The sequence below is a fragment of the Xenopus tropicalis genome, chromosome 5, assembly GCF_000004195.4.
Source record: "Xenopus tropicalis strain Nigerian chromosome 5, UCB_Xtro_10.0, whole genome shotgun sequence".
NCBI lineage: Eukaryota > Metazoa > Chordata > Amphibia > Anura > Pipidae > Xenopus > Xenopus tropicalis.
This window is the reverse complement of record NC_030681.2, coordinates 89,820,207-89,841,548: the sequence shown is the minus strand read 5'-3', so window position 1 is coordinate 89,841,548 and position 21,342 is coordinate 89,820,207. Positions and strand designations below refer to the sequence as shown.

General features: G+C 39.0%; 1 protein-coding gene across 1 annotated transcript in view; it reads right to left on the bottom strand.

Moving 5' to 3' along the window:
* The window catches only part of phip (pleckstrin homology domain interacting protein), a 101,214-nt gene that overhangs the window by 79,106 nt on the left and 766 nt on the right, over nucleotides 1-21,342 (bottom strand). Inside the window, exons 4-6 of the mRNA XM_002936206.5 lie at nucleotides 20,940-20,999; nucleotides 3,378-3,528; nucleotides 3,191-3,289 (exon numbers count right to left, since the gene is read on the bottom strand). Of these exons, the coding sequence (XP_002936252.2) occupies nucleotides 3,191-3,289; nucleotides 3,378-3,528; nucleotides 20,940-20,999 (310 nt within the window). The remainder of the gene's footprint in view (nucleotides 1-3,190; nucleotides 3,290-3,377; nucleotides 3,529-20,939; nucleotides 21,000-21,342) is intronic.

The following is a 21,342-nucleotide window of genomic DNA, read 5'->3' as shown; positions in this document are numbered from 1 at the left end:
GCCCTCCACCAGATCTTTCCTGGCATTCATGTATAATATTAGAGGATCCAACAGCAATCTTACAACTGTCCAATGGGCAGTCAGCACAGCAACTCTTCCTCAGGGACGCAGTAGATAAGAGGTGCTGACCAAGCAAAGCAGTGTAACGGCGCTGAAGTACAAATGAAGATGTTGTATGCATTATCCTGTAACCCTTGCTTGCAGAATAGTTTAGATTGAGAGACTTAAAATATCAATGAAAGCTTACAATATACAACCCAGGGACTTTCTATATAATCTATCCTTATACTATCTCACACATTTTCTTGCAAACTGAAGAATGGTTATGTGAATAGCTGTCACAGATTGTCACATTTTTTTTCCTCACAAGGAAATTTCAGTTGACTTTGTAAAATGGAGCAACATCTATGTTTTACTTTATTGCCAGTGGAAAAGCATTTTGGGGAGATTTGTAGCCCAGATTTAACCAAGGGGGAAAAAACTCTGTGTACCATTAGCCTTAAAGGAGAAGGAAACTGACAGAAACGCTGCACTCTCTTCCGTTTTCTTTTGAAAGAGAACTGATTTCTTGTCTTTGTTTTCCTGCGCCAGAGACACGCAGCTCTCTCCTGCTCGCCCCTCCCTCCTCTCTCCTGCTCGCCCCTCCCTCAAGAATGCTATGAACTCCCTCCCCCCCTTAGGAATTTGTGATCTGAGCTAATCAGCAGGAAGCTTCCTCATTCGTCTTACAAACTACACATGTACACCGGTCTTGGTGCAGGAGTGAGGCATTATGGGAACTTTCTTTGCAGAGCTCAAGCGTGTTTTTTTCCTATGAGGCTTCTGATCATCTGAACGGGAGAAATATTGGGAGACTTAAGGGCACTATTGAGAGAACTGAAGGTATGCCTGAAGCTTGAGTTAACTCTTTATTAGCCTTTCCTTCTCATTTAAAAGCTATAACTGCTGAATCTGCTGTCCTGCAGCATAAATGACTTCCTTTGCATTGTTGGAACTGTAATCTCTCGTTGCGCAAAAACATGCAAAAGTCACCAACACCACAGATGCAAAATTTAGGGCAATAGGGCATGGTAGGTTTGTCTTCCATGCTTAATTTCCTTCAGCACAGATGGCAAAATGTCACCGAATGTTGCACTGGAATTAGTATGAATTGCTAATAATAAAAAAAGTTGCAATGAGTAAGTGCCAAAAATTGCTTTCTCCAATTTAAATGTTTTACCAGCGGCAACTGACATTAAAGGAAGAAACAATGAAGACTAATTGAAAGGCTGCTGCTTAGAATTAGGCATTCTATAACATACTAAAAGTTATCTTAAAGGTGAACCACCCCTTTTAAGTAAGGACAAAAAAACATAGTATGCCACCCTAACGATGGAGCATATGGTTTTGAATAGTAAATTTCTGTTCAAAGGAAAACTATACCCCCAGAATAAGTATTTAAAATAGTGGTTAAGTGGCCAATTAAACCATAATATAGGTTTTATTAAATATTGTCCTTTTATATCTTATACCTTGAACCACCACTTTGTGGTGGTCTGTGCGCTTTCTCATGGATCACCTGACTAAAAATAATGCAGTAATAGGAAGAAGTGTGGAAATTAAAGGAGACATATCCTATAAAAATGATGAATGTGCCAGGGAATTATACTCCTCTAGATATAGAAGGATTGTGCTTAAAAAGTTGTGTTTCTGACTGATTTTTTGAGAAATTCCACCAAAACCCCACTAGCCCCGCCCATCCATTCCACTTCCTGCAGGCTGAATTCTCTGGATGAGCTGGGGAGCCGGCAGCCCTCTGTACCCTGCACTGTAGGATAGGAACCAATCAGCAGCTAGGCTGACCTGATAGGGAACTGAAGCCTGTCTGTGCTTGTGTGAGTGCAGGGCTGTGATTGGCTCTCCCCCTCCTACTGTGCTTCTGGCAGGGACCGTTAGGACACGCCCACCCCTCATGTGAAACACAGACAGGGACCTGAGAGGATCTATAGGGAGCACCAATAAAGGGGCCATTGTTACAGATAGGGTTAATGTTTAGCCCAAAGTGAAACCAGCACCGGATATTATTCATAATTGCCTACAAAATTAGGGTTTTCCCATGTATCCAGTATGTCTCCTTTAAAGTGAACCTGTCACCCAGACATAAAAAGCTGTATAATAAAAGTACTCTTCAAATTAAACAAGAACCCCAAATATATTTTTATATTAACACATCCAAACCCATTATAAAAGGCATTCAAAAATCCCAGCTGTCAATCACATATTGCCTGCCCTGCCTCTATGTCTTAGGCATAGAGGTGGGGCAGACAAGCACTTTAACTTGCAATTCAGCTCTCACTTTCCCCCTCCCTCCTAACCATCTACTTCGCCAGTGCATGGGCCTGGGCATCTGGTCCCCCATTCTGGAACATACACAAGATTTTGGGGTGATACGAAGCTTGCCTTAATAACAGTGTCCACAAAATGGCACCTGCCTATTTGATGTGATTGTTTAATTCCAGGACAACAAGATTTATATTACTTATATAGTGTAAGTGAAGTTTATTTTGCTTAACACAATAGAAAAGAATTTTGAATTATTTCTTAGGGTGACAGGTCCCCTTTAAAGACGGAACTCTGTCCATTCATTGGCTGATGTGACCTAATATGTATGTGTGCCTTTAGTTTGTGCGCCCATGGGGGCGGCCCTGAGAACTTAAAATGGCAATTTACTATTAAGGGTTACCCAGTGGCACATGCTTCTAAAAAGTGCATTATGAAAATGGTTTATTTAGATCAAGCAGGGTTTTACATACGAGTTAATTTATGAGACATTTTTTTTTTATAGAGACCTACAATGTTCAGAGTTTTTTTTTAAGAAAAACATGTCAGCAGAGATACTGTTAAAGAGAAGCATGCTTACAGAGGGAAGAGCTTTTCAGAGAGATTTTTCTTTTCTTTAACAATAGTTTAACAAACAATGTAACCCCCTACTAAGATATTAGGTTCTTTTCGGTATGCTATCCAAATTTTTCCTAGACAACAGTCTATTTAGAAAACAGAAATTTCTCTAATTTACAGAAAATTATTTCTTCAGCAAAACAAGGGAGCATAGACATTCAAAAGAGAAACAGATGCTGGCTAACATTAATTAAGGTGCTTTATATATAAAATACAAAGATTTAAAGATGTGTCAGAATCAAACATGCTTTACCTATGCTTGGTGGGCTTCCATAATTTATGGGTGGCTCTGGAGGCCTTCCACAGTGTAAAGCTGCAAGAGCTGATCCCTTCCACACAACATGCTTGCAACCTACAGAGCAGAAAGTATGTAGAAAATTTAAATCAGCGATAGGAAAACATTTATAATAAAAGACAAAACAAGTTTTATTTTTACTTACTTTTGTTTGTGCGCAGCAGAGATTGTCGCCCAGCACCCAAAAGTGTCTGTACCCCTGGGACACTCTGAGGAACTTCTTTTTCCAGAAGGGGGCCTATCCTTTGACATATTTGCAGTAAATGGTCAGGTGCCAAGTGTCGATAATATTTCACCTGTTGCAGGAAACAAAACAAAGCATTTTGATTTGTAGTTAGCTAAATACAAGTTGCTTATTAAGCAACTTGTAGCCAGATTAGCAAATGTCTGGTAGAGGTCAACACAGCAATGTAGTTTGTCTGACTAAAAGCCAAAAATAACAAAAAAAACACCAAAATAACAAAAGGTAAACAACTGGATTTGAACACAAAAAGAGGCAATGAACACCTGAAAAGAAAATATTTACTGAGAGAAAAACTATCATGTAAAATTTTAATATTCATTAGTAAGGTTCTGCAAACATTTTCTGGAGAATACTTTTCAGTATAAGTTACAATTACATTAGAAATGTTTAATGGTTTAAATTTGTAAGTGTAATTGTAACTGAAATTTAAAACAGTATCTGTCCCCTGTTATTCTGCAAAATGTTGGTTCTGACTATTGAAACAACTTAGCAGATGTCAGCTAATCAGACCATAAAGAAGCAATCAAGGCATTGTCTTTCATGAAGGAGAACTGACAACATTGCAAGTCAGAACCAGCAGTGCAGGAATGACAAATATTGATTTTAATTGCAATTATTTACAAAGAAAAATGTAAAACCCTTGAAAAACTGAACTGGTTAAAGGACCAGTAACATTAAAAAGTGAAAATGTACATTTATATTACATTACTGTTCATCCAGCATCTACAAATAAACTACTTTATTTTAAAAAATGGACTAATTTATATGATATAAAATATATGAGTCTGTAATCCTGCAGAGAGCAATGAATGTTAGCTGACCACTGTTTATCTTCCTGTGGAAGAACTAAAACCATTGTACTCTACACAGCTTATTTGTTATCTGCTATTTAACTAGAATGCCTACCCCCATCATTAATGTGCTGTTTTGACCAGGCCAGACAAAACTATTCTTCAGTGTAGATGTTGGTGCAAATGAGAACCACAATAACCAGCCAAATCATAAGTGGTATAATATCTCCTTAACATCAAAAAGTGCAACCATAAATATAAATTGGTAGTGAAAGGAAGAAAAATAAAAAAAGCAGTTACTTTTGCCTAAAAGTTTGTAATGCCATGTGAAAAAAATGTAAAGCTAACCCAAAGATAAAGATAAAGATGGTTTATACAAGTAGACACATTTAATAACTCTTCATTTAATCTCCATAAACTGAGATAATTAAGATACAAATAACAACAAGTTGATGACAATAAAAGGTAGAGAGGCTTCAGGACTTATAAATGATAGTGGCTGAAATGGTAAATGAATAGCTTGCATAGCTTAAGACTATTTAAATCTGAATTCATTTTACAAATATAAAATGAATATATAAACAAATTATTTAAACCAGCACTAAGTTAATATGCCTTCAGAATCCAGATGCATGTTTTTAAAAATGCACATGGTACATGTGCAAGTCTCTCTGTGCCTTGTATCACAGATACATGTTAAAGTAAAAATATGAATCCTGGTGACAATTGAAGATTTAGTTGCATCCATAACAATTGAGCATAAACCAACTAGTGGTGATAGCCACATCTGTAATTCACATAAAGTAGTCAAACAAGAGACACCAAGAAGCGTAAAATAAGTCCACAAAAAAAGAATAATAAAAGGTAAAGTTACTATCATACTGCACTGTGAAATACTCAACACAAAATAAATGCTTTCTATATTGTACAGGTATGAGATCAGTAATACAGAAAGTTCTGAATTACGGAAAGGCCATCTACCATAGACTCCACATTGATGTGGTCCCTGAACAGACGGCGCCTATGACCAATGTTTTTATTTCATCGTTTAGCCCAATATCGCCAACCCCATAGGTGGGCACATCAGGAGAAGATCCTCTAAGACTTTCAGAGCAATAATGACGTATCAAAAAGGCATGCAGCAACTTTCTCTCTAAGATGCATGTCCCTGTAAATAAAAAGGAAGGGAAAACACAACACTAAATTTAAAAGGATGCATAAACAAACTCATATGTAAAACCCTGCTTCATCTGAATAAACCATTTTTATAAAAATTTACTTTTTTAGTAGTATGTGCTATTCTAAAATCCTAAATAGAAAATTACCATTTTAAAAATTAAGGACCACCTCCTGGAATCATAGGATTCAAAATGCAGACAAACAACCCAAGCAAAACAATACATGCTAGGCCACATCAGTTAATGCAGTGCTGTCCAACCGGCGGCCCGCGGCCCGCATGCGCTCTGTGTGGCCCCCCCACCTGTCTGGCTGCTTTGATGGCTTACTCTTATGTAAGCTTTAAATGGTATCAGTACTGTGATTAACTGCCCCCCTGCATGGTTCACACCTCAGATTCAGGCTGTAATCCCCCTGTATTGTTTAAATATGTAATCCCCTGTGTTGTTCACACCTTTTAATCTCTGCATTATTCACCCCCTGCAGTGTTCACACCTCAGGCTCAGACTGTAATCACCCACATTGTTCCCCTGTTCACACCTCAGACTGAAGAGCAGTAGAAACCCATAAATAATCCCTGCACACTACAAAAAGATCAAATACTGAGGTGGTACTGCAATTAAAAAGTTTGTTAATATATATTTATTCTGCAGACTGTAAGAGCAGTGCCAGCATTGTGTCACTGTATGCTGCATGTGTGTGCCATACACACACAGGCAGAGTATGGCACACACAGGCAGGGTAGGGCAGGCAGAGTATGGCACACACAGGCAGGGTAGGGCAGGCAGAGTATGGCACACACAGGCAGGGTAGGGCAGGCAGAGTATGGCACACACAGGCAGGGTAGGGCAGGCAGAGTATGGCACACACAGGCAGGGTAGGGCAGGCAGAGTATGGCGCACACACAGTCAAAGTATGGCGCACACACAGTCAAAGTATGGCGCACACACAGTCAAAGTATGGCGCACACACAGTCAAAGTATGGCGCACACACAGTCAAAGTATGGCGCACACACAGTCAAAGTATGGCGCACGCAGGCAGGGTAGGGCAGGCAGAGTATGGCACACACAGGCAGGGTAGGGAAGGCAGAGTATGGCACACACAGGCAGGGTAGGGAAGGCAGAGTATGGCACACACAGGCAGGGTAGGGAAGGCAGAGTATGGCACACACAGGCAGGGTAGGGAAGGCAGAGTATGGCACACACAGGCAGGGTAGGGAAGGCAGAGTATGGCACACAGGCAGCATAAGGCAAGCAGAGTATAGTACACACAGGCAGGGTAGGGAAGGCAGAGTATGGCACACACAGGCAGGATAGGGAAGGCAGAGTATGGCACACACAGGCAGCGTAGGGAAGGCAGAGTATGGCACACACAGGCAGGGTAGGGAAGGCAGAGTATGGCACACACAGGCAGGGTAGGGAAGGCAGAGTATGGCACACACAGGCAGGGTAGGGCAGGCAGAGTATGGCGCACACACAGTCAAAGTATGGCGCACACACAGTCAAAGTATGGCGCACACACAGTCAAAGTATGGCGCACACACAGTCAAAGTATGGCGCACACACAGTCAAAGTATGGCGCACACACAGTCAAAGTATGGCGCACACAAGCACGCACACACAGTCAAAGTATGGCGCACACACAGTCAAAGTATGGCGCACACACAGTCAAAGTATGGCGCACACACAGTCAAAGTATGGCGCACACACAGTCAAAGTATGGCGCACACACAGTCAAAGTATGGCGCACACACAGTCAAAGTATGGCGCACACACAGTCAAAGTATGGCGCACACACAGTCAAAGTATGGCGCACACACAGTCAAAGTATGGCGCACACACAGTCAAAGTATGGCGCACACACAGTCAAAGTATGGCGCACACACAGTCAAAGTATGGCGCACACACAGTCAAAGTATGGCGCACACACAGTCAAAGTATGGCGCACACACAGTCAAAGTATGGCGCACACACAGTCAAAGTATGGCGCACACACAAAGTATGGCGCACACACAGTCAAAGTATGGCGCACACACAGTCAAAGTATGGCGCACACACAGTCAAAGTATGGCGCACACACAGTCAAAGTATGGCGCACACACAGTCAAAGTATGGCGCACGCAGGCAGGGTAGGGCAGGCAGAGTATGGCACACACAGGCAGGGTAGGGAAGGCAGAGTATGGCACACACAGGCAGGGTAGGGAAGGCAGAGTATGGCACACACAGGCAGGGTAGGGAAGGCAGAGTATGGCACACAGGCAGCATAAGGCAAGCAGAGTATAGTACACACAGGCAGGGTAGGGAAGGCAGAGTATGGCACACACAGGCAGGATAGGGAAGGCAGAGTATGGCACACACAGGCAGCGTAGGGAAGGCAGATTATGGCACACACAGGCAGGATAGGGAAGGCAGAGTATGGCAGGTTTTTGCTGTACTACAACCATTAATATGGGTATGGTCATGTGATAACACGGATGTGGTTTCAAAAAGGGGAGTGGTTAAAACTGGCTTCCATTATCGGCCCTCCACCACGTAGGTCGGAAAAATTCCGGCCCTCGGAACCACAGAAGTTGGACAGCACTGAGTTAATGAATAGACAGAGTTCTGTCTTTTGCTTCTACACTTCTTCCTGTTACAGTTAGAGTTGCATTATTGCCTGTCAGGTGATCTCTGATGTAAAAGGGAAAATTGTACTTAATTTGTTTACTTAAGACATATTGTTTTAATTGTCTTTAATAGGTCACTTAACATAACATAAATCTGTTGGTTAAGGATTCATTCTGGGGGTATAGTTTTCCTTTAAGTAAAGGAAACCCTTTCAAAGCATTAATAAAGGTCTACCCAATTACAGGACTCAGTGGCCTGCCATGTAGAACTATATTCCAGTTATAAAATGTACTATTGAAAATTTCCACAGCCCTATCACAGAAAAAAAAATGTGACTATTAATCTTGGAACAACCTAAATGACAGGTATTTAAAGATTTCAAAGAGGCTATTCACTGATTAATTTTTTTGTTTGGGAATTACATGTCCTTTAAAGATGCCCCTCATGCAACTACAATAACATAAGTGTGATGGCACGCAGGGCCTTCTTATGGAATACAACTGCATTTTTGCACAGTTGCTAAACAAAAGTGCTTTACCTGCAAGAATTCCTATTCGGGGCAATGAAAATGTACTTTTCCACATTTGTCAGCAGCAGGGAGAGCAATTTTGCATGGGGAGGACAAAGCACCTTGCATGCTATAACTCAAGTCAGGTCTCCTCCAGGTCTGTAAAGCAGCTGATTTGCAACACTGATTAAGGAGTCAAAGTCAGGAGTACACAGAATGCAAAACAGAGCCTGCTTTCAAACGTGATAAAAATTTACAAAATAACTTATACTTTATACTTCTGTAGTTCCTCTACAATTACATTTTCTTTTAATACACAAAGAAGTTTTTGGGAGGAAGACCATTTTAACAAAATAAAATTAGAAAACACATACAAACATTATCCAACTCTAAAGTAAAGGTGACATGATCTGTCTTTAACAAAAACAAACTCATTACTACTTACATTACTACTTACAATGTCATTCTCAAAGACATAATTTTGAATGTACACTCTTAAGAAACCTTTAAATAACAAATCCTGCATTTCAATGAGACAATCAGTGAACACATTTACAGATTACTGGACACCTATCAAGTACTCAGGTTTAATTCCTGATTAGGCACGCAATATTGTGCACAAGCCAATGGAGATGATCAAATATGATTGAGGTCATCTCCCAAAAAGTCTACTTTAAGCAAATAATCCAATATTTTTATGGTTTCTTTTTCCTTTTTTTTTACTGTAACTAAACTGCATGCAAAACAATCCTTTTTATGTTTACTTAACTTTTATATTTTTTAGCCATACTGAAAGTATGGTTATCCAAATTGTTCAGAAAACCCACAAATCCCAAGTATTCGGGATAATAAACTCCATTCCTGTACCTGAATGAAACTAAGCTAGTATAAATCCATATTGATGGAACAATACTTATAAAAAAAGAAACCTTAAAGGGGACCTGTCACCTTAAGAAATAATTCCAAATTGGTTTTTTTTTTGTGTTTGTCAAGCAAAATTAACTTTATTTACACTATATAAATTGTTTTAATCTTATTTTCTTCAGCCTTGGAATTCACAATTGCAGCAAACAGACAGGCACCATTTTGTGGACCATGTTATCAAAGCAGGCATTGCAGGCACTGCATCCTGCCAAAATCTTGTTTCTGTGCAAGTATGGGTGGACCTGATGCCCATGTCCATGCACTGGTTACATAATTACATGGTGAGGAGGGAGGGGGGATGTGAGGAGAGCAGCAGCATCTAAGAAGTTCTAATTGGAAAGTGCAAGTAACTATCTGCCACACCTCTATGCCTAAGGCATAGAGGTGGGGCAGGCAATATATGACTGATAGATGGGATTTTTAAATGCTTTTATAATGGGTATGGATGTGGTAATAAAAAAATGATTTTGAGTTTCTTGTTTAATTTGAAAAGGGCTTTTATTATACAGCTTTTTATGTCTGGGTGACAGGTCCACTTTAAATTCCAAACATTCTGCATAAGATATCTTATAACAAATCAGCAGAAGGTTTAACAGTCTTTATCATAACTGCGTTGTTTATTACTTTAGGATTTGCAACATAAGATAAAGTTTTGTAACGGAAGTCATAGATGATAACTGAATACCTTAATATATTTTTCACAGTGATTTTCCTGAAGTAAAAAGTTCCCAGGTGAGGCTAATTAAGATGTTGTTTTGCATGATCAAATTACACTTTCATATGAATAATGTATTCTTAACCTTTCCTTTGAATAAAGTAGTTTATCCAGCTGTCAAGTTTGAACTCTGCATTCTACGGAAATATCAGTAAATCTATTTAGTAACATTTTCATTGAAATATGGCCAAGCAGTAAAACAATCAAAGTAGAAAAAACACCATCTTTAGTAATGCAGAACTATCAATTTTGCATTACATCCAAGCCAATTTTTGACCATTTATGATATACATACATGTAAGATAAAAAACAAAAAAAACAAACAATGTGAACACACCAGACCAAAATGAACAGCAAACACAGTACAGGAACCATCAAACACAAACTAAAATGACAGCAACACTGCACGACAGAGACGTGCAGGTCCAGCATAAAATCTCCACATGCCCACACATGGGTTGAGCTTTTACTTCCGCCAACCCTGCCCACAACCTTACAATGCCCCACTTCTGCTTCCAGCAGCCTCTATTTATAGGTGTGCGTCTGCTCCAGGTGACTAGCGAGACAGGTAGGGAGCAGGTAGGTTAGGATCAGGTATGGTTCAAGAAAAAGTCAACCTGTGCATCACTACTATATGACAAGACTGGTACAGGTATAGGACCCGTTATCCAGAATGCTCGGGACCAAGGGTATTCCGGATAAGGGGTCTTTCCGTAATTTGGATCTCCATACCTTAAGTCTGCTAAAAAATCAATAAAACAGTAATTAACCCCAATAGGGTTGTTTTGCATCCAATAAGGATTATTTATATCTTAGTTGGGATAAATTACAAGGTGCTGTTTTATTATTACAGAGAAAAAGGAAATCAGTTTTAAAATTCTGAATTATTTGATTAAAATGGAGTCTATGGGAGACGGGCTTTCCATAATTCGGAGCTTTCTGGATAACGGGTTTCCGGATAAGGGGTCCGATACCTGTACTAGGAATGTAGTTCCAGACTTTTTGTACATTGTTGAAAACAATGTTTACTTTTGTTGCAATACTGCACCATGCGATGATTGAATAAACGGACTATTTATACATCTACTGCCGTGAGTGCTTTCTATATGTGGACTATTTATATATTATATATATTACATATATATTTAATAGACCTGGAAATAGAAATCTATGTTTTCTGCTATTTCTTGAAATGTAAGCTACTCCATGTTTAGTTTTTAAATTACCAGGGCAAAGACTTCTGCTTACCTTAGACTGTAAGATCCACTGGGGCAGGGATTGATGTGAATGATGTATAAATTCTGTAAAGCGTTAAGTATGTGTGTTGGCACTATATAATGGATAATTGTGAACTGGTAATGTATCATACATTGCATTTACCCAACATGGGGTAGCTTCAATTTCCCTGTTCACCTTCTTTAGTTCAATGTGAACGTAATGACAAATACCTGCATTGGAGTATTTCCATCCTGTGTGTCGAGAACACTGCAATAAAACTGGAAATACTCCACCCCAGAATTTCAGGTATTGGTGTCATTACTTTCACACTGGATATTTATACTGAGGAGGCCAGCACAAATACCTCTATATCCCTATATCGGTATTTTGAAAGACTTGTATAGCTAACGGCAACAACAGTTTTTTTGGTTATTTAAACAATAGGAAAAAAAGTATGTTCAGTCTAAGCCCTATTCATCGTATTCATGTTTACAGAGTGAGATTCCACAATAATGAAAAAATGTATCAAGAGTTTGAAAAAAATACAGACTTTTCATCAGAAGAATTTTTTTTCTTTATAGGAGAGCACATGCACAACATCAAGCATAGGCTGGAGTGTTGGTCCCCTCTGAACTTGTAAGAAAAAACATCAGCACTATATGGATTTATTTTAAAGAGTACAGCCCTGCCATCTTTATTATTTGGCAATAAACGCACTACACTACGTATTTCTTTCAAAAAAATCAAAGTAACCAGGTTGAACCACTTGAATGGAATCCAAATAGTGCCGCTGTTTCATTTTGCAATGCCTGCAAATTTTTTTTTGTTTTGGAGGGGGGGGATTGGTCTCCCTGTGAACAGCTGAGCACTGGGGAAAACTTGGAGTGCGCTGTGAACAAATTCTATTTTCTGTAACATCAACAATATACAATCTGCCCACCTAAGCTGCCCGATATTGGTTTAGCTCTAGTGCCAAATCATAAAATTACAACAACGGGAATTCCCTGATCAAACAGGAAAATCAAAACTACCCAATTGACACCTGGCCAATTTTAAGACAGATATCGATCAGGGAGGCCTCATACATAGGCTGATAAGCTGCCAAAACAGTCTAAGGGCTCTGGCACACGGGGAGATTAGTCGCCCGCCACAAATCCTCATGTTCGCGGGCGACTAATCTCCCCGGATTGCCATCCCACCGGCGAAAATGTAAATCGCCGGTGGGATGGCAAACGCAGCGGCGCGATTTCAGTGAAATCGCGGAAGTTTCCTCTCAAGGCAACTTCCGAGATTTCACTGAAATCGCGCCGCCGCGTATGCCATCCCACCGGCGATTTACATTTTCGCCGGTGGGATGGCAATCCGGGGAGATTAGTCGCCCGCGAACAGGGAGATTTGTGGCGGGCGACTAATCTCCCCATGTGCCAGAGCCCTAAAGGACCCAAATCAGCAGCTGAAATGTGCTGCCTGTGTATGGACACCTTAATCCTAGGTGTGTGACAGGACCAAAAAACTACCAACAACTTGAAAAAAACGTGCAACTTCCCCTCAGTCTTCAGATAGGTGAAAATTACATTTAACACAGGGACAAAGGGAGGTGAAGCACCCACAACTGTAACTGGTGTGCACAGCTCCTATTTCCATTACTGGATTTGACTGAGGTGTCAGGCAGGAGTCCATCTACCATTTGCACACAAGCTACTGTGCTCCCTTATTCAGCTTGCATAATGGACTTAAGTGTTTGACTTCAAGACACCTTATTTTTCTTGCAGTTTACAAACACACACCATTCACAGTGTGATATTACTTCTAAAACACAAGGTAAAAACAAGCAGGTTGCAGCAACACTGTCTGCAATTCACCTTTTTTATGGTAGGCACCAATTAATTAGGTGAATTTCAGACCAGTAATGCGGTGTCCTGCATGTTTCTACGTTGTGTTTTAGAAATGTAAGGCTGAAGGCAAAAAAGGCGTACAGTATGCTGGCAAAAATAACAAGACAAAAGCAATCTAACACTTTACTGTAGCTCTACACAGCTACCTTGATGTAAGTAAGAGGGAGAGGGGCTGGCCATCTCACATTGCACTGTAAGCACTGAGATACTATCATTAAAGGTAATACACAAGAAAAGAATGCAGACAAACATGTTAGATTTTTAAGAAAAAAGTGACAGCAAAAATGTTTTAAACTTTAATAACAAAATAACTATGTATACCACTTAACAGTTTAGCACAGATATCTATCTATATTGTCAGAGCATTGTGTGAAAAAGATATTTGACATTTTTATTTACCAATGTTGAGACCTTGCAAGAAATATAAACAGCATCAAGTTGTTAATATGCGATGAACAAGAAGAATAAGCTAGGAAACACTGACGATAATAACTGCTGCACTGATTAGCCCCACAGAGAATTATGGAACTTGATACCTGTGATTTTTAGCAGCATATATAAACTAGCTAGAAAAACAGGTGGGAATAAAGAAGCCAGTAATAGCCAAAGACAAAATAATGTACATGTTTTACAGTTTACAACACATCAGCATAATATATAATATATATATATAATATATATAATATATATATAACACATAAACATACTTCCAAAAAGATGCCAGCACTCACGTGTAGGTAGGTTGCTGGTGCCTGGGTGCAGGTCCAAAAATTGCTGTATGTACCAAAAGGAAGGTCAGCACTCTCAGGACTTATACAAAAAAAAAAAAGTAGTTTTATTATAAAGGAGATTTCAATGGCGCCCGATCAAAATCTTTTAACCTTCCCGAAGGCGAGTCGGCCGATATCCGCAGCCTTCTGCGATATTGGTCGCCTCGCCGAGTCGCCATACACGCACCGAATATCGTACAAAACAAGGTTTTGTACATCATTGGTGCGTGTATGGCTAGCTTAACGTTTCGGCTAGCACTCTTAACTGATCCGGATTAATACAAGTCATCAGTTACTTTCACAGCACTTCCCTGACAGCTAGCTACAGTAGCGTGTTAACTTTGATACTTTTGTTTCTATTTTCAATAAGTTACTCAACTTAGACCTTGGACACAATCCTGTATAGTCTGTCTATTTAGATTACTGTTTTTACTGCTTTAATTACATGTTTATTTTTACTGTTAATTTTTTGTTTATCTCTGGTATACTGTCTCTGTCTGGTGACGTAGGATAACATCATCTCCACTTTTTCCCGCCACTGTGTGCTTTTTAGACACTGAGTTTGTAGCACACACCACTTTGATAAAGGCTAGAGTGCTAGCCGAAACGTTATTCTCCTTTATAATAAAACTACTTTTTTGTATAAGACCTGCGAGTGCTGACCTTCCTTTTGGTATTGGTATATACCGTAAGTTCCACGAGTGCTTTTTTTACGTGGAGATTATAATAAATATTACATTTATTATTTGTCAGGATCACCCAACAGATGCTGGAAGCTACAACATGGCCCTATGAAAGAAAACAGGCCGACATTTCGGTATACATCTAGGACCTTTCTCAAGACAGTTTCCAATTAAAAACAAGCTAAATATATGCATTTAAAAACACACATCCACCCAGGTTGTGACATTATTGTTATCAAGATTTATTTATAAAACACCAGCATATTCTGCAGCGCTGTACAATATGTGTGTGTGCATGAATAAAAATATATACACAACACATCACCCAGCAGGGAATTCTACAGCCTCACCACCCTTAGGGGCTGATTTACTAACCCACGAATCCGACCCGAATTGGAAAAGTTCCGACTTGAAAACGAACATTTTGCGACTTTTTCGTATGTTTTGCGATTTTTTCGGATCCAATACGATTTTTGCGTAAAAACGCGAGTTTTTCGTATCCATTACGAAAGTTGCGTAAAAAGTTGCGCATTTTGCGTAGCGTTAAAACTTACGCGAAAAGTTGCGCATTTTTCGTAGCGTTAAAACTTAACGCTACGAAAAATGCGCAACTTTTCGCGTAAGTTTTAACGCTACGCAAAATGCGCAACTTTTTACGCAACTTTCGTAATGGATAGGAAAACTCGCGTTTTTACGCAAAAATCGTATTGGATCCGAAAAAATCGCAAAACATACGAAAAAATCGCAAAGTACCGATCATTACGAAAAAAACGCAATCGGACTCCATTCGACCCGTTCGTGGGTAAGTAAATCAGCCCCTTAGTGTGGACAATTAGCTTCATGCCAAAGATCTGTTGTTCTATAGGAAAAAGTGATACCAGCTTTCTTTCTATAATGATATTTAATGTACTTGTAAAATGTAATCCTGTCCTCTCACAAGCACTTTATCACCAATGTACGTAGCCTTAAAGGAGAATGCAAGTCAAAATTTAAAAAGCATACTGCCCAATAGTCCTCCTATTGTTTAGTAAAAACGCCACACTTTTGGCTCACCTAATCAAATATTTACTCAGTCACACTTACTTCACATTTTCTAGAACAGGCAGCCATCTTTAAAAAGGTATTCTCCCTTCCTTTCCCTCCTTGCATCATACTGCACATGTGTTTCATTCCCTCCCCTCTGCCAGATCCGCTTCTGATTGGCTGGTGGGCATGTGTAGCTCAGAACAGCAGACAGGATCAAGTTACACACATGCTCAGAGAATAGGAAGGCTGCCGCTGGCAGCCTACAGGAAGGACAGAGATATTTCAGTGATGTCACTGTAGGCTTCACACTGCTGTAGGCTGCCAGCACCATATCTCAGAGAAGCAAGCAGGGATCTGGGAATTTAGATATGCAGTAAGTACTTAAAAAGAATGCCTTTAGACTTACTTTTAATTTATATTAACCTTTCCTTGTCCTTTAAATTAAGAAAACTGCATACGTTCTCCACTTTTATCAACTTGTTACTGGTATCAACAGTATACTTTCTAATGAAATTCCTTCGGACTGGTTCACAAATAAGAACAGTTGAGGGGAGAGGTGAAAATTTTTTTGTGTGAACACCCAATAAAAGAAACAAATGAGCTGAAAATGGAACAACAGCATAACAACATCATATGAATTAAGTCAGACCAAGTTTTCTCTCTGCTGGCAGAAAAATGCAAATACTGTGTCTTAGCAGTGAAAGGAATGACATCTAACCAGTCACTGTACGCACATTTTGACACATAAATTCACATTTAAATGGCATAAGGCAGCATTCCCTGACATTAACCTAACACAAGCAGGTATATATTCAGACGTATACATTAGGGTTTTCTAATCTTAGAGGACATGGCAAAGGTGTGGAAGAGAGAGATTATGGATACCATCGCTATGTGTGTAAATATAGTGATTTAAGCATTAACCGATATAAAAAAAAAAAAGGTAAAAATAACAAAAAAAATGGTACTGCTAGGCATTCTGTCTACATAATCACAACAGAGGCACTCTCTGTGAAGAAACTATAAAATTCTATTTTACCTTTACAGAGAGATATGTCCAATTTGTCACAGGCACAATACACTTCCTCCTAGGGACTCCAATCTAGAGCTGTATATGCCATACAAGGAACCCATGGTTTCTATAACTTAATTCACCAACTGCTATACAAGTAAGCACCTAAAACAAATATACACTTAGTTGTGCTCTTCTCATAGCCAACGTGCGTCAACACGTAGGCCAAACTACATTCTCTTCTCTGATAATAAATGAAAATATTTCAAAAAGCAGAAAAACATCAGATAGCAATAAATTTACTAATACTGCTGCCCTCACAATACTAAAAATTGATTTTCAAGTATTTAACCACTTTAAATTTACTTAAAGGTGAATCTCCACATTGCTGCAAACACACACACACAAATGTGTTTTATCAGTTATCTTTTGTGCATACTTTTTGGAAATGTGGTAAAGGCACTCCTGAACAACCACTTTATTGTTTAATGCATAAGATTGCCATAATGTTAGTGTTTTAGAAATCTTTCCGTCTAAAAAAAGCCACGGATGGATTTCTGACTGCAGGATCATACATATTTTTAAAGGGGACCTGTCACCTTAAAAAATATTTCTAAATTGTTTTCTATTGTGTTTGTCAAGCAAAATAAACTTTACTTACACTATATAAATTATTTTAATCTTATTTTCTTCAGCCTTAGAATTCACAATTGCAGTAAGCAGGCAGGTACCATTTTGTGGCACTGTTATCAAAGCAGGCATTGCATCCTGCCAAAATCTTGTTTCTGTGCCAGTATGGGGGACCTGATGTCCATATCCATGCACTGGTTACAAAATTACATGGTGAGGAGGGAGGGGGAATGAGAGGAGGGCAGCAACATCTAAGAAGTTCTGATTTGAAAGTGAAAGTAACTAAGCCTAAGGCATAGAGGCGGGGCAGGCAATATATGATTGACAGCAGGGATTTTTAAATATCTTTATAATGAGTATGAATGTGGTAATAAAAAAATGATTTTGGGTGTCATGTTTAATTTGAAATGGGCTTTTACTATACAGCTTTTTATGTCTGGGTGACAGGTCCACTTTAAATAAATTGCAACTTAGTAGGGAGGTGCCTATGCAATATGTTAGAGGTATCATATGAAATATACTAGACCCCACTGATATGAGCAATCTTATTAATAGGAAAACACCACAAGCATTTGTATAACATTTAAATTCCATAAAACAGCTATTGGGAAACACTAAACACTCTCCAGCTAGCAAACCATAGCGTAATAAAATAACAAAAACCCTTCAGCTACAGAAAAGGGAAGATGGCAGGCTTCAACAAGTAATGTATGCAATAAAATCATGCAGGCTTCAATAACTAATAGATGCAATAAAAGCATGCACATGAACTAGTAGAGATTAAATTAAAAAAAATGTCAAGCAGAAAATACAACTTAAACATCCACTACTGAATGTTTGAGTGGTCAATAAGCCAAAGCTTTTTGGTAAAAAGCCTTATTCTGAATTCCTCTCTGAAATAGCTGCTTCCGCTCCATGGACCTAGTGTAAGTGTCTGTGTCAAGACACTGGTATAAAATTTCAGGGGTCTGGCTGTAGAAATTATGTTAGGCAATGCAATACACAACTTTAACAAATAGCTTAACAAAAACCACATTTGAAAGTTTTGACAGATATGTAAAAATATTGTAAGCATTAGACCACAAGACGATACACACTTTATTAAATGTGCAACTCAACTTTACACTCATTAACAAATTCATTTCATAATAATAGCTGCTAAAGAAATACCTATAGAGGTTTTCTGGCTAAAGTGGACAGTTCCCAAGAACAAATTAACTTCATATTAGCAATACTGCAATTGTATTGTAATTATAGTGCACTGTTTTAAGTTGAGTGACGCAGATCAAAGAATAGTACAGAAACAAAAATTATTCAATGTTGCCAGTCAGCTGGAAAAGTAGAATTTAAAAGCCCCTAGCAGGTAAAGGGTTAAACAACATCATGCCTGAGGAAAAATAGTAAGAAATTAAAGGTATGGGATCAGTTATCTGGAAACCTGTTATCAAAAAATTCCAAATTACGGAAAGCCTGTCTCCTGTAGACTCCATTTTAATCAAATAATTTAGATGTTTATAGTCCTTTTTCTAAGTAATAATAAAACAGTACCTTATACTTGATCCCAACTAAAATATAATTAATCCCTATTGGAGGCAAAACAATCCTATTGGGTTTAATTAATGCTTTCATGATTTTTTAGTAGACTTAAGGTATGAAGATCCAAGTTATGGAAAGACCCCTTATCCAGAATGTCCTTGGTCCCAAGCATTCTGGATAATGGGTCCTATACCGAAACATTATTAGTGTTTGTTTTTTTTATCACAATTTTTGACAACAATCAATCTAAAAGATTAAAGAGTAAGCACTGACTTGAGAAAAGGTAAATCAACCAACCATACAAAGAGATCTGCTTAACAATGGTCTATATGGGGAGGTGGCACAAAAGCAGCTATAACTCAAAAACAGGCATGTCTAAAGCTCATTTGGAGTTTGCCAAAAAGCATAAATGACCCAGCTGCAAGGAAAAATAAAGTTTTGAGGTCACATGAGACCAACATCTTTTTTAGCCAAAGCTCACCCATTGTTGTGCGAATCTAACACTGCCCCAAACCTCATAAATACTTTATCTAAAATTAAGTATGGTGGTGGCAATCTTTACCAGAAGGGATAAAAAAGGAAGAAAAGGAAGAATACATAGTTCAAAATACAGAAAATATCTGTTTCAATATGAAAGCCTGTGGAGAAATGCAAATATCCTTTAAAAGCCCAGTATATGCCCTGATTCAAGTTGACAATCTGTGGCACTATTTGCAAACTGAGGTACATCAGAAGTCATTCTACTAAGATAAACAAGCCTGTCATGACAAATGGTCAAAATGCATTATTTTCTGAATGGCTATGGGTTCACTGCACAGTATTATGTCTATATGTTAAATTTTGTGTGTCCTTATATATTTCAATGCAATTTTCAATTTTGGAATTCTACAGTACAGACAACTCACGTTACGTTGTATGAGTATATATAAATGTGAGTGTATTGAAAGATCTATATATTTATGTGTCTTTAGGAGCTGGGGTGATTAAACAATAAAAAGGGGTTACTTACAAACACTGGAAACTATATATGAATCCACTATTTAGCCTGTGTATGCACTGCACCAAAATTCCAAAGAAAAAAATGCCTAAAACATATGGCAAAATCTAAGGTGTATAGCAGCACAGATGTTGCCTGTAAAACATATTTTAAAAAAAGACTGAAAAAAAGTAAACAGGACTGCTATGTTGTATCAGAAAAAGTACCACAGATTTAATGGACAAGGAGTGCATTGACAGAATTTCCTTCACACATAACACATCACACATAAACTACTTGGAAATTTGTCTGCCCATTACCGAATATTTACAGCAAGCCAAACAGGACTGTAAAATAAACTAGAGAACTACATTATCACCACTAATGCACTCTTCATAGAGGGAAGTAGAAAACATACACTGCACAAAACAAGTAACATTTCAATTTAAGGTTTGAAAATAAAACATTGCATGTATACTTCCGCCACAAAGCTAAGGCATTTGGCTTTGAGAAATAACTCAAGTGAAGAAGTGCTGATTTTAGCTAAGTAGCCAGTTTGTGACAAGCTGGCGAGGAGCTGTGCCTGAGGCACTGTGTGTATGTGGGATATACAGAAGGCTGGTCGCTGGAGCAGCAGCGCTCTCCTTCCTCCCAATACACTAGTACTGCAAGCTCCTCCCCAGCCCTTCCTCCAGATTTTCTCTGCACAACACCTATGACGTCTCTTTTATTTCCAGCACCTCCAATTCTCCTCCCGTGTGTGCTTATAACCCCCAAAATGTCAAATTCTCCCCTCTGAAACTACTGACTGTAAAGCTCCTTCTCCAAATGTTAAATGCCTTGCCCTTGCCGTGGAACTCCCCGGCTCTACGGCTTGCATTCCCGTACTAAACCTCAGTGGCAAGCACAGAAATTGCGGGAAATTCAATTCTATTTCACTGTGTGAAAATATAAGGTAATAAAAAAAACTTTTTCTCCAACGAAAGAAAGTCTCACCAAATTCTGGTAAGTCCTTGCGTGTTCTTTCCCCGTCCAGTCTACCCTTTTCGGCAGCAACTATAATAAAGTAAGGCACCTCGTTAAAAAGTGACATTATCTTCTGGTCAATTCAGATCAAAAAAAGTCCGGTTCATTTGTATTTCCACACGGAGCTCAGACTACACAGCCCGGGCGGCTAATCCCAGCTAAGCGCATTCCTACAGCAGCTACTCCCAGCGCATCTCTTACTCCCCCAAACACTGCTCGGTGGGATCCCAGAGACTCCATTTAGCTACAAGCCCCCCTAAAATTAAAGACAATTAGCAGCCCCTAAAGAAATGCTGCTGCGTTTGGAAAGGGGAGGAGCAGCAGCATCGGTGCCTGTAGGGGGTTTCTCACTCGCTTTATTATAAAGCGTACA